This window comes from Narcine bancroftii, chromosome 6, assembly GCF_036971445.1.
Source record: "Narcine bancroftii isolate sNarBan1 chromosome 6, sNarBan1.hap1, whole genome shotgun sequence".
NCBI classification, from domain to species: domain Eukaryota; kingdom Metazoa; phylum Chordata; class Chondrichthyes; order Torpediniformes; family Narcinidae; genus Narcine; species Narcine bancroftii.
Genome location: NC_091474.1, coordinates 1,581,092 through 1,594,485, shown reverse-complemented (window position 1 = coordinate 1,594,485; position 13,394 = coordinate 1,581,092). Strand labels below are relative to the sequence as shown.

Here is a 13,394-nt window from a genome sequence, read left to right as displayed (position 1 = left end):
TGTTCCCCAAGGGTTCCGGATAAAGGATTGTGTACCTGTACAAGAGTAAAGAAGTGTGGATGAGGCTCTATGGGGCACTGATGAGACCTCATTTGGAGAATTGTGTGCAGCTTTGGACCTCTTATCTTAGAAGGGATGCAATGATGTTGGAAAAAGTACAGAGACAATATACCAAGATGATTCCTGGAACGCAAGGGCTAACATATGAGGAATGTTTAGTGGCTCTTGGACTATATTCATTGGAATATAGAAGAATGAGAGGGGATCTCAGAAATATTTTGAATGGTGAAAAGATTGGGCAGAGTAGATGTAAATAAGATGTTTCCTTTGGTCGGTGAATCCAGGACAAGAGGGCCCAGAATTAGAAGGTATCCTTGCCTGACATTCATTAATCCAATTTGAAGTGGTGCATTGTGTTCACATGTCTAAAGATAAGCAGGCTTGTATCTTTTCTTCTCTTTTCTTCATTGTACCAATAAAAATTGAAAAAGAGGGACACATTTAAAATAGAGAGGAGGAGAAACTTCTTTAGCCAGAGGGTCATGAATTTGTGGAATTCATTACCACATCCAGCTGTGGAGGCCAGATTGTTGGGGGAGTTTGAGAAGGAGATTGATAGGTATCTAATTAGTCAGGGTATCAAGGGATATGGGAAAAAGGCTGAAGTCTGGTCCTCATGTTGGGATTCTAAATTGGAGGAAGGCAAATTTTGTGAAAATGAGAAAGGTTCCAGTAAGAGTGGATTGGGATATGTTGTTTACTGGCAACGGTGTGTTAAGTAAGGGAAAGGCCTTCAAGGGCAAAATCTTGAGAGAGCAGTTTCCATGTTCCGGTTAGGATTAAAGGCAAAGTTAACAATCATAGGGAGCCCTAGTTTTCAATGGATATTGGCGATCTTTAAGAAAAAGAGGAAGATGTACAGTAGGTATAGGCAACAAAGAGCTAATGAGGTACTTGAAGAGTATAGAAAAACCAAAAATACTCAGGAAGACAGAAACACACGAGGTTTCTCTAGCAGGTAACATGAAGGGTTTCTACAAGTATATTAAAAGGATAGTAAGGGACAAAATTGATCAGAGTGGTCGGTCAACTCTGACTGCTCTGATGCAGTAAATACTGCATCCGTATTTACCCAGGAAATTGGCATAGAGCATAAAGAAGGAAGGGAAACAAACAGAAGGGGCAGGGAACAGATGGAGATTAAAGAGGAAGAGGTTCTTGCTGCTTTATAATGAATAAAAGCAGAAAAATCACCTGGGCTGGATATGATATTCTCTCAGACCTTGAGGGAGACGAGTGTAAAAATATCAGGAGCCCTGGCTGAGGTATTCAAAATGTCCTTAGCCACAGGGGTGGTGTCAGAGAATTGGAAGGTAGCTCATGTTGTCCTGTTGTATTAAAAAAGGTTTCAAAAATAAACCAGGTAATTAAAGGTCAGTGAGCCTCACATCAGTAGTGGGTAAATTATTAGGAGTTCTGAGAGACATGATATATAGGTATTTGGACAGTGATAGGTTGATAAGGATGGTCAGCATGGCTTTTTGCATGGTAGGTCTTATTTAATGAATCCTATAATTTTTTCAAGGTAGGTGAAGGTAGGTAGGTGAAGGAAAAGCTGTGTATGCTGTCTACATGGACTTAAAACCTTTGACAATGTCTCACATGGGAGGTTAGTTCAGAAGGTTATGACACTAGGTATCCATGGAGAAGTTGTAATCTGGATTCGTAATTGCCTGTGTGGGAGAAAACAGAGAATGGTAGTGGATGGTTGCTTCTCACACTGAAGGTCTATGACGAGTGGTGTGCCTCAGGGATCGGTGTTGGAACCATTATTGTTTGTTGTATATTATCAATGATTTGGATGATAATGTGGTAAATTGGACCAGCAAGTTTGCTGTTGATACAAAGATAGGCGGAGTTGTGGACAGTGAGGAAGATTTTTCAAAGCTTGCAGAGGGATCTGGACCAATTGGGAGAATGAGCCAAAAGAAAGTGGCAGATGGAGTTGAATATAGACAAGTACGAGGTGATGCATTTTGGAAGGGCAAACCAAGGTAGAACATGCACAATAAATAATAGGGCACTGAAGAGTGTGGAGGAGAGAGATCTGGGATGCATTGTTCCCTGAAGGTGGCGTCGCATGTAGACAGAATTGTAAATAAAGCTTTTGGCATCTTGGACTTTATAAATCCAAGTATTGAGTATAGGAATTGGGATGTTATGCTGAAGTTGTTTAAGACATAGCGAGGCCAAATTTGGAATATTGTGTGCAGTTCTGGTCGCCCAACAACAGGAAGGATATCAATAAGATTGAAAGAGTGCAGAGAAGATTTACTAGGAGGTTGCCAGATCTTCAGGAGTTGAATTATAAGGAAAGATTAAGCAGGTTAGGACTTTATTCCTTGAGGGGAGATATGATAGAGGCATAGACAAGAGTGGATTAGAGTTTTTTTTATACTTAGATTGGAGAGATAAATACAGTTTTAAAGTGAAGAAAAAAAAAGATTTATGGGAAACATTAGGGGAAGTTCTTCATTCAGAGAGTGGTGGGAGTGTGGTATGAGATGCCACCTGATGTGGTGAATGCAGGCTCAATCTTAAGTTTTAAGAATAAATTGGATAGATACATGGATGGGTGAGGTCTGGCGGTTTATGGAATGGGAGGTTAATGGAGCTAGCAAGATGGTTGGCACAGACTAGAAGGGACTGTTTTCTGTGCTGTCGTATTATATGGTTCTAATATACTAGACAATGATATTCTAAAAAAGGAAAAAGAAAATGTTGGAAATAATCAGCATGCCATAACGCATTTGAGAAAGAAGCCATTGGCATTTCAGGTCAATCTGAACTTATTGAAATTTACCAACTCCTAATTTGAAAACTACAGAATTGTTTTGATTTTTAGTATTTGAAAATATATTTCAATAACACAGAATGTGGTTTAAGAATGTAGTTTTACAAATCCAACTGAATGTGCACCTGAACTAATAAATACAAAAGCAAGTTTTTGCATACTCTGATGGGTTTCTTTGGCTTGGCTTCGCGGATGAAGATTTATGGAGGGGTACGTCCATGTCTGCTGCAGGCTCGTTGGTGACTGGCAAGTCCGAGGCGGGACAGGCAGGCACGGTTGCAGCGGTTGCAAGGGAAAATTGGTGGGTTGGGGTTGGGTGTTTCCTCCTTTGTCTTTTGTCAGTGAGGTGGGCTCTGCGGTCTTCTTCCAAGGAGGTTGCTGCCCGCCAAACTGTGAGGCGCCAAGATGCACGGTTGGAGGCGAGACCAGCCCACTGGCGGTGGTCAATGGGGCAGGCACCAAGAGATTTCTTTAAGCAGTCCTTGTACCTCTTCTTTGGTGCAGCTCTGTCTCGGTGGCCAGTGGAGAGCTCGCCATAGAACACGATCTTGGGAAGGCGAGGGTCCTCCATTCTGGACCCACCCGGCGCAATTGGGTCTTCAGCAGCATGGATTCGATGCTTGCGGACTCTGCCAGCTCGAGTACTTCGATGTTGGTGATGAAGTCATTCCAATGAATGTGAGGATGGAGCGGAGACAGCGCTGATGGAAGCGTTCTAGGAGCCGTAGGTGATGCTGTTAGAGGACCCATGATTCGGAGCCGAACAGGAGCGTGGGTATGACAATGACTCTGTACACCCTGATCTTTGTGTTTCTCTTCAGGTGGTTGTTTTTCCACTCTTTTGTGTAGTCTTCCAAAGGTGCTATTTGCCTTGGTGAGTCTGTTGTCTCTCTTTGTCGATCTTTGCATCAGATGAAATGGTGCAGCCGAGGTAGGTACACTGGTTTACTTTATAAGTGGAAATATAGTTTGCTCAAAAGGCAACAAGAGCCCTATTCTACCTAAAAGGATGCAGACACCTCCAAGTTCAGAATAGAATTTTAAGACAATTTCTTCCATTAGGCTGCATATATCAAGCATAATCACACAGTAAAGCTCTAGTGTAAGCTGTCACATTTCAGCCAAAAGAACATCCTTACATCAGAGTAAACCCTCTCTCAGATCTGCTTCTTTCATAAATGTGGGAAGAGCCAGTCATATATTGACGATGGTCCTAATGAACTTCAAATCATTGCCTTCACTTACTACTTTACATTTTGAAATAACAGAGTGTGATGAGATTTCACTTCAGCTCCATCCCTTGCAAAAAATATATTTCTACTTACCTCTATATGATCTTTACAATAATCCAATCCAATATCAGTGAGGATCTTTTTCACTGTTTTACGAGCTTTTCTTAGATTTGCAAGGTTGTTAACAGGAAGCTGGTACATAGTTTCTGTTCAAACCAAAAAAAGAACACAGATCAGCCCCAATAGAATTATTTCAGGTTTGGTTGAGCGTGATGTGACCTACCCAGAACATCATTTTTTTTTAAGGTAATCCTCATTTGCAGTTTTTCATTGTGCACGAATTTCTTCAAAATTGTAACATCACATTGTTTCTCGTACAAGACTGAATTTCGTACCAATGTCAGTACAGCCCATTTGCAAACAGATCAAATAAGAGTTGAAAATGGGCAGGCTAGGAAAAAGTTGGACAATACTGATGGATTCTGGCAGCGTGGAATTGAATGGGGATGGAGCAAGCTCCAAGACCACTGTGGTGCAAATACAATTTTAATTTTAGGTCCATCTGATGGATAGTAACGACCCGAAAAGTTTTTTTTACACACACACACACACATATATATATATATAAATTATATATACAATATATATATATATATATATATATAAATTATATATACAATATATATATATATAATATATATATATAAATTATATATACAGAGAGGAACAAATATCATGCCTGCAATGACTATTTCTCGACTTCAACTACACTTCTGGCTGGAGCACCAAGCAAAGGCTGGAGCTTTTCCTCAAGAAAAGACAGGAAATTTCTCAACTTTTCTCTGCTTTCCTAACCTTAAGCAGGTGGCTCACAGTAGCTGCGCACAGGATTGAGAATATGATCCTACACAATTGTCCTGTGGTGCACAGAGCATTGAATGCATCAAAAAAAGTTCTCAGTAATCAAAAAAAATAGTTTGTTCTAACAAAATCATTGAGGTTGGAATCCAAAGGACAAAATGAAATCTCTAGCAACTTAGAAGTAAACAATGCTGCTGTGGCTCACCTGCTTACGATTTTAGTGGCAGAAAACGAGATGGAGGAATAGTCTGTAGTTTTGTCTGATTACCTTTTTGAATGAAGAAATATTTAAAGAGAACTTTCCCTCAGATTAAAAGGATGAGGTACAAATTAGGGTAGATTGTCCACTGTCTGTGGAAGAAGCGAGTTTCATGGACCAAATAGCCTTTTCTTGCTTCATGCTTCTCATGTGCCCTTTCATCAAAAATGCTATTTTTAATAAAAGAAAGAACACACTTCATACATGACCAAATAGAACCACAATGTAGCATTTACTTTTTTAAGGTTCAGCTATAATTAAAGGCAGAGTAAATATAGTAAAACATCATAAAATATGAAGACTAGACATAATCATCTTGAACTTTAAAACTGATTTCTAGTCAGGCAACCATTTTTAAAGAGAACCAAGAATAAATTGGTAAGTCACAAAACATGATAGCAAATAAAACAGCAAAATTTGCACATTACAAAGCTATCCACCCCTCTAATTTTGATTTTCTTCCCCCCCTTAGAGCATGTAATTTAAGATTTCTCTCAACAAACCTCTACAACTTTGTAACCGTGGGGTCATTCAACTATCAAAAGACAAAACTCCGTGCAATTTGTGCTTAAACTATTATTTGCAAATCTATCCCATTTAACTTCTCCAATGGCTTAAAACTGAAGGCATGCTGTTGCCTGATAGACAGAATACAGCTTAGTACAGCCCCTTCGGCCCTCGATATTGTGCCGATCTATATAATCCTACCTTAAAAAAAGCAAACCCTCCTCACCCTGTAATCCTCTATTTTTATTTCATCCGTGTGTATAAGAGTCTCTTAAATGCCCCCAAGGTTCCACCTTCCTCCACAATCTCCAGCAAGGCATTCCAGGCACCCTGCAAAAAAAAAAAACTTACCTCTGATGTCTCCTCTAAACTTCCCTCCCTTAACTTTGTATTTATGTTCTTGGGGGTTTGCTGATCCTGCCCCGAGAAACAGGTGCTGGCAGTCCACCTTATCTATGCCCCATATAATCTTGTAGACCTCTATCAAGTCCCCTCTCATCGTTCTGCGCTCCAAAGAGAAAAGTCCCAGCTCTGCTAACCTTGCCTCATAGGACACGTTTTCCAATCCAGGAAACATCCTGGTAAATCTCCTCTGAATCCTCTCCATAGCTTCCAGATTCTTTCTACAATGAGATGACCAGAACTGAACCCAATCACATAGATTTGTAGAGTTGCATCTACTGATTCAATTTCTTTATTAATGAAGCCCAACACCCCATAGGCCTTCTTAACTATCTTATTAACCTGTGCAGCAACCTTGAGGGATATATGGATTTGAAACCCAAGGCCTCTCTGTTCATCCAAACTCTTAAGTAACTAACCATTAACCCTATACTCAGCCATCTGGTTTGTCCTTCCAAAATGTATCACCTCACACTTATCCAGATTGAAATCCATCTCCCACATTTTTGCCCAATTCTGCATCCTGTCTATATCCTCTTGTAACCTTCAACAAACTTCATCCACAACTCCTTCAATCTTCATGTCATCTGTAAACTTACTGACCCATCCATCCACCTCTTCATCCAGGTTATTTATAAAAATCACAAACTGCAAGGGTCCCAAAACAGATCTCTACAGCACTCCAGTAGTCACCGACCTCCAGGCAAAATATTTTCTTTCCACTACTCTGCTTTCTTCCTACAAGTCAATTTTTTATCCACACAGCCAAGGTTCCACTGATCCTGAGCCTCATGACTTTCTGGATGTCTCTCATGGGGGAACCTGATCAAATGCCTTGCTAATATCAATGCAGACCATATCTACTGCCCTATCCTCATCAATTTCTTTTGTTACCTCCTCAAAAAACTCAATTAGACTCATGAACCATGATCTTCCCTTCACAAAGCCCTGCTGGCTATCCTTGAGTAGACTGTACTTCTCCAATCCTTGGCTGGAAATATCTTTTTAAGAATAATTAGGACAATGGAACATCTACAAATGTTAAATGCCTTTTTTACCCCAGATATAGCACGGAAACAGACCCTTCTGTCCCTTGAGCCCACACCACCCAAATACACCCATGTGACCAATTAACTCCATACATCTTTGCTGGGAGGATACCGGAGCACCAAGAAGAAATCCATGCAGTCATAGTGAGAATATAGAGACAGTGATGGATTCAAACCCAGGTCGTTGGCTTTGTTATAGCGTTGCGCTAACCGCTTTGCTAACTATACCGCCATCTCATTCCTCTGGTTAAAAGACATTCATATGAAGCCTACAAAATAGGTTTATACTAACACAGAACATCTTAAACAAATGTATTAGGGAGAAAGAATCTCTACAAACAATACTAATAGAACAGTTTATTGGAAAGGAAAACAAAGTTCAAGTTTTTTTTTATAAAAACAAAGCACATAATTTTATACAAGATACTGCAAACAGTGTTTATAATTTAAGCAATTTACAATTTATATTAATATTTATGGTGAAATTTATTTTAACAAAACCTCTTGTGTAAGTTGTAATAAACTCAAGAAGACTCTTCTAGTTTGTGGTCATTTAACTAAGACACAAATGAGCTTTTGCGATCTCTCAAGAATCCCTCTCTGGGATTTGTGAGTGTACAGTGACTTCCAAATGCCTGGTAGAATTCAATCTCCAAATTCATGCATGAAGCATCGATCTTGACATGAAACAGCACTTGCCAATAATTTTAAAGCTAAATGCAAAAAAAGAGTAAGTGGGTAAAACAACAGAACACTTGCATTCACCTAAAGAAATATCATAGAACAATAAACTCTAGATTTAACAATAAACTCTAGATCAAACACTGGTGTACAAAGCAGCTTTCTGGGGACCATCTGAGACATATTCCAGTTATAATTCTTGCTGACAGTGACCACAATAGACACAGGTTTTGATCAAAGATTATATTGGAGAGAAACTAAAAAAAAAGCTGAAATTATTCCCTTTTTTTTAAAGCAACCCGTTATATATAAAGTCTTATTCAACGGCAGTTCTTTTACATAGTCCCTGAAATTTACAAGGCCTGAATTCAATTGTAACTTAAAGTAATTTTTGTACACTTCAGTAATCAACAAGTAGAATATCTACAGCACCTAATCGCCTGAGATTGACAGATCTCGGAAGCTAAGCAGGCTCTAGACTGGTCAGTACTTGGGAGGGGAGACTGCCTATGAACACCTGGTGCTGTAGGTTTCTGTGAGGGGTGCTGGTCAAAGTGTCGACTCTCTTTCTGCCTTATGGTAGACAAAAAGATATAGAATTTCATGTCTGTTACATTCTAAATATATTATGTGACAATAATGGAACCTTTACATTGTGAAAGACTGCAAAAAAAAAAGTCTAGTTCAGAAGGACCTGGGCATTCTAGTCCAGGAATCACAAAATATTAGCAGGCAGGACCAATAAGTAGTTAGATGACAAAGGTATTTGGGCTTTTATTGCAAAGGTATCGGTGTTCCCACACCCAGAATATTATGCAATTTTCCTACCCTGACCGAAAAAAAAATATTGGAATTATTGGAGGCGGACCAAAGGAGGCTAACCAGCTTTACTGGGAGAATGGTCCTACCAAGAGACAAGACACAATCCGTGAGATTTGGGTGGTGCAGCTCAGGGATGGAAGGGCCTGTTGCTGTCGTATGTCTAAATTTAAAATAACGAGGGGTGACTTTATTTAAAAAAAAAAGACCTTTAGAGCACATATGGTTGAAATGGTAGGAAAGTCACAAGTGGAATAAGAGGCCAGCCAGTTTAAAAACTAAGTGCATAGAAATGTCATCATCAGGTATTTTAGATGGAGGTGGCCAAATATTTGAAAGATCAAGGAATTGAGGGCTGACAAAACCTTTTCAAAAAAAAAAATCAGCCATAATCCTACTGAATGGTGGAGCAGGCTTGAGCAGCCTGGAGGCATACATCTACTCTATCTTTTTAACTACCCATGATTACTGATTAATGGAAAATTACTAATATGTTCCAAACTGTGACTAGCAGAGATTTGCCTGCTAGGATGTTACACAAATCAGAATTTGAAAATAGTTTGCACTCCCTGGAAGTCACACATACCAACACATTAAAATAAAATCACAAGATAATGGAAATTCTTTAAAACCCTTGGTATCCGGCACCTATAGGGATTGTCAGAAACTGAATAAGTCCATTTTCAGGTTGCTTGAGATCACGTGCTGTGTGTTTGGCTAACGGTGAGGAGCACCAATTTTAAATGTCCTTATTTTTTAATCTATTTATTTTCCATGATTTTTTTTGGGGGGTGGGAAGGGAGGTTGCTTGAATTCCAGAAAACAGGGATTTTACTCTAATACTCCAATTGGACAGCATTGGTGGATAGAAAACACCACATGAATGTTTCAAATTGAGGATATTTCATTAAATACAATATGAAGATTTCAATAGATTAAATAAAGCATCTCACCTGAACTTTTGTCCCCAGATTTAATAGTTTGTTGATGAAGGGGTTCTCTGTAGGAAATAGAAGTACAACTTTTGACTGATATTAAAAGTGAGACATTATACAAAAATTAATCTGAAAGTACAGCAAACCATTCAAATATAGGTGCAGACAACTAATCTGAGGCTACCTATTTACTGCCCAAGTTTGGCAGTTACAAGAGATGGTTTATGCAATGTATCTTACCTTGCATTCAAGAAACTACATTTGATGTTTTAAATTACATAAAAATGACAACAGGTGAATGTTTTGGTGTATGTTAATTATACTTAACATTGCTCTTTGGGAATGTGCTTCAGAGATTTAACTGTTTTATCCTTATGAAAGTGTTTTATTTAATCCTAGAGCAAGATCTAGAACCAAACGACAGATAAAGCTTTGGAAAAACCAGTCTTCATGAATGCAGGCAGAGTGAGATAGAGAGAGAGAGAGAGCGAGAGCGAGTGATCTAATCTACTTGCCCTGCCCTCTTCTTTTTAACTATATTCCTTATTTCATGATTTCACCTGAGGCAACTTGTACATCAAACGTGGAAAGTGATAAATAATCTATATTGAGCAAATTTGAAAATATTTATTGACAAACTGGTGTGAATATGAAGGTTACAACAACATATTTTGATACTGAGGTTGGGCTTGGAAATATATATTCATATTCAGCATCCAACTTAATAGGAATGGAGAAATACTCCATCTATCTGGATGAATCAACACACATGTTAATGACATGATGGCTGCATTACAAATAGCTGGTATCCAACTAGGAAGCATTTTAAATTTAGACGTGCAGCACATGCTGACCAATTACACCCAATTAACCTACAACCCACGTACACACAGGGAGAACATACAAACTCCTTAGGCAGTGTCAGATTCGAACCCAGGTTGCTGGCACTAAAACTGTGCAAGGATTAAAAACTGACAAACCTAAAAAATGTGGTCACAAGGCAAGGGTTTTTTTTGATACTTTACTCACTCTGGGTACCGATTATGATTGATCAGCACGGTTGTGGATGCAGTAAAGTTCAGACTGGGAAGTGGAATTTTGTCCAACCAGCTCAAGGGAATACTGGGAACTCTGTGTACAGTGAACATGCCTAAAATGCCAACAAACCTACATGTCCACAACTTTAAGATTCAGGATCTTAAATCAGAAGCACCAGCTTATCAGTATTTGTTGCCCCTGAACACTTGCTGCTACAAATTCTACAAATCGTGATTGAATATGAAGGTTTTACTTATGTTGATTCCAGAGAGCTCTGGATTTTGTAACTTACATAATGACTTCACTGAAAAAAAGTTAACTGAGCCAAGCACCCAACAACGATCACATTAGCATCTTGAAACTGGCCCATTCATAGATTATTATCGTAATTGGAAAATTTAAATTTGGATGCTCCAGATATTCTGTCAAATTAATCTCGATTAAAGGGAGGGGTTAGAATAGTTGTTTTTTTATAGCTTTTTGGGGTTTTTTTTAAGGTTAAATGAGAGTTTAATTATGGTGGTCTTTGATTATATCATTAATTAAAACAGAATGTATCTTTTTGTTTAGATAAACGGATTGTTTAATCTTAATTATTTTCTATCCAGTACTTTTTTGGATATTATAATAAAGAGGTAAATAGTTAATTATCACATTGATAGTATTTGATGTTTTAAATAAATATGGATAGGTTTTCAATTTATATTTAATTTGTGATATGCATATATGACTTTGTATGTTGGTGTATATGTTAAATAAAAATATTTTTAAAAAGAAAGCATCAACAAAAAACTTGTTTGCAACTCAGAACCTAATGATCACAATACCCTTTCACAAAACCATGAGGAAAGCATTCTTCTCCACTTATTCAGTACACAAAGATTCTATTTTACACATTTACATTTGAAAAGTTAGATGAAGATTAGGTGAAAAAAACATTTACCCAATTAGGTTCAAATAAATTTGATAATTCGATACTGGAGATCACTAAAAGGAAAGTACATCTTCAAAAGATTTTAGTTAAGTGCATAATTAATATTTTCCTTCGCCCTCAACTGTATCAGTCAGTCTAGGTAAATGGGGATTTGGTCATACATTTTAAATGCTTCAGTCATTTAAAACTGTCCGTACCCCAAGTTACCAGAAAAATCTATTTATGAGCAAACTTTTTCTAATGGTTCACAAAACCTTCACAATTCTAAAACGCTACCTGTATCTAGATTCAAATTGAAAGGAATTTCATATTTTGAAAAAAGACTCTCATCTCTGACCATCTGGAATGAAAGATGGGAGCAGTGTTACTAACGGATGCCATTAACATGGACTTCTCCAGTTTTCCCACCTTTCCCCATATTGCCTTTCCTCTAGCTCTGTCTCTTTCATGTCTCCCATCCCCCAGTTCTGTTCCCAAAGAGCCAAAAAACAAACCCCCTCCCCAATAAATTCTCATCTTTCCTCTCTCCTGTGTTCCTTATCAGATACTGTGTACCTCAGTACCTGAAAAGGTAGATGAGTCTGCTGGGTCTAAATATCTTCCTCTGCAATTGGATTCTTGACTTTTTGTTGGGGAAACTCAAGCAGTCCAGATCGGTAACAGCACTTCACACTGAGCACGGGGGTCCCCCAGGGCTTAGTCCACCGCTGTTCACTTAAACACAGCTCAAACCACAGCGTCAAGTTCACTGACTACACAACCGTGGTGGCCTTATTAGTAAGAATGATGAATCAGCATACAGAGATGAGGTGCAATCGTTAACGGACTAGTGCAGAGCCAACAACCTATACCTGAACACAAATAAAACAAAAGAGATGGCTGTCGACTTCAGGAGGGCCCAGGGGGACCTCACTCCGCTGACCATTGACGGCTCAACCGCTCAAGTTATTAAAAGTGTCAAATTCCTTGGAGTGCACGGCGGAGAATCTCACCTGGCCCCGTAACACCAGCTCCATAATCCAAGAAAGCCCCACAGTGCCTCTACTTCCTGTGAAGACGAGGAAAGACCATCTCCTACCCTCCATCCTCACTACATTCTACAGAAGATGGAATGACAGCATCCTGTACCACTGCTTCACCGCCTGGTTTGGAAACTGTACCACCTTGGACAGCAAGACCCTGGAGAGGAGAGTGAAGTCATCAGAAAAGACCATTGGGGCTCTCTTCCTAACATGAAGGACACCTACAACACTCGATGCAGACAAAAGGCAATAAACTGTTCTCCCTTCTGCCATCTGGTAGGAGTTACCGTAGCACTCAGCCCTTGTGTTTAGATTTGGCAACAGCAGCCCCCCCCCCCCCCCCCCGCAAACCATCAGACTCCTGAAATCCCAGAACATAATGTGGATAATGCACCGTGAACTTGTACTGTAAACATCTTAATATTTTAAGACTTCAATGTGTTTAACTTCTTTTCTTAACTCCGTGGTCCTGGATAAACGCCATCTCATCTTTACTGTGCGAGCATGGTACAAATGATAAATAAAGATGACTTGACTTGATCCACATCCAATCAACACCTTTTGTCTGTTGGTCTGTACTCCTTCCCCTGCCAATTCTTCCCTTCTCTTTTAATTCAGGCACCTGCCTGCTTTTAACTCATATCTTGAAGTCTCAGGCCCGAAACATTGATTATACAACTTTGCCTTCTACCGATACTGCGAAATCTGCCAAATCCTCCAGCATTTCTGTGTTTTTACTCGATATTTTAAAACCCACTATCATCCTTTTCTAGCATCTCTTTAAAATACTGCATTTGGTTG

The 13,394-nt window shown here is 39.0% G+C and overlaps 1 protein-coding gene across 24 annotated transcripts in view; it reads right to left on the bottom strand.

The window, feature by feature from the left end:
• The window catches only part of adnpb (activity-dependent neuroprotector homeobox b), a 52,863-nt gene that overhangs the window by 13,623 nt on the left and 25,846 nt on the right, over nucleotides 1–13,394 (bottom strand). For 7 of the 24 annotated variants that reach the window (XM_069883617.1, XM_069883618.1, XM_069883616.1 and 4 more), the window contains 4 exons: nucleotides 9,618–9,664; nucleotides 7,666–7,877; nucleotides 5,216–5,376; nucleotides 4,180–4,292 (listed from right to left, as the gene is read on the bottom strand). In XM_069883617.1, the coding sequence (XP_069739718.1) occupies nucleotides 4,180–4,287 (108 nt within the window). In that variant the 5' untranslated portion in view covers nucleotides 4,288–4,292; nucleotides 5,216–5,376; nucleotides 7,666–7,877; nucleotides 9,618–9,664. Of the gene's footprint in view, nucleotides 1–4,179; nucleotides 4,293–5,152; nucleotides 5,377–7,665; nucleotides 7,878–9,617; nucleotides 9,665–12,563; nucleotides 12,723–13,394 lie in introns of those variants that run through there. The other 17 variants (XM_069883615.1, XM_069883612.1, XM_069883611.1 and 14 more) reach the window with 10 other exon arrangements.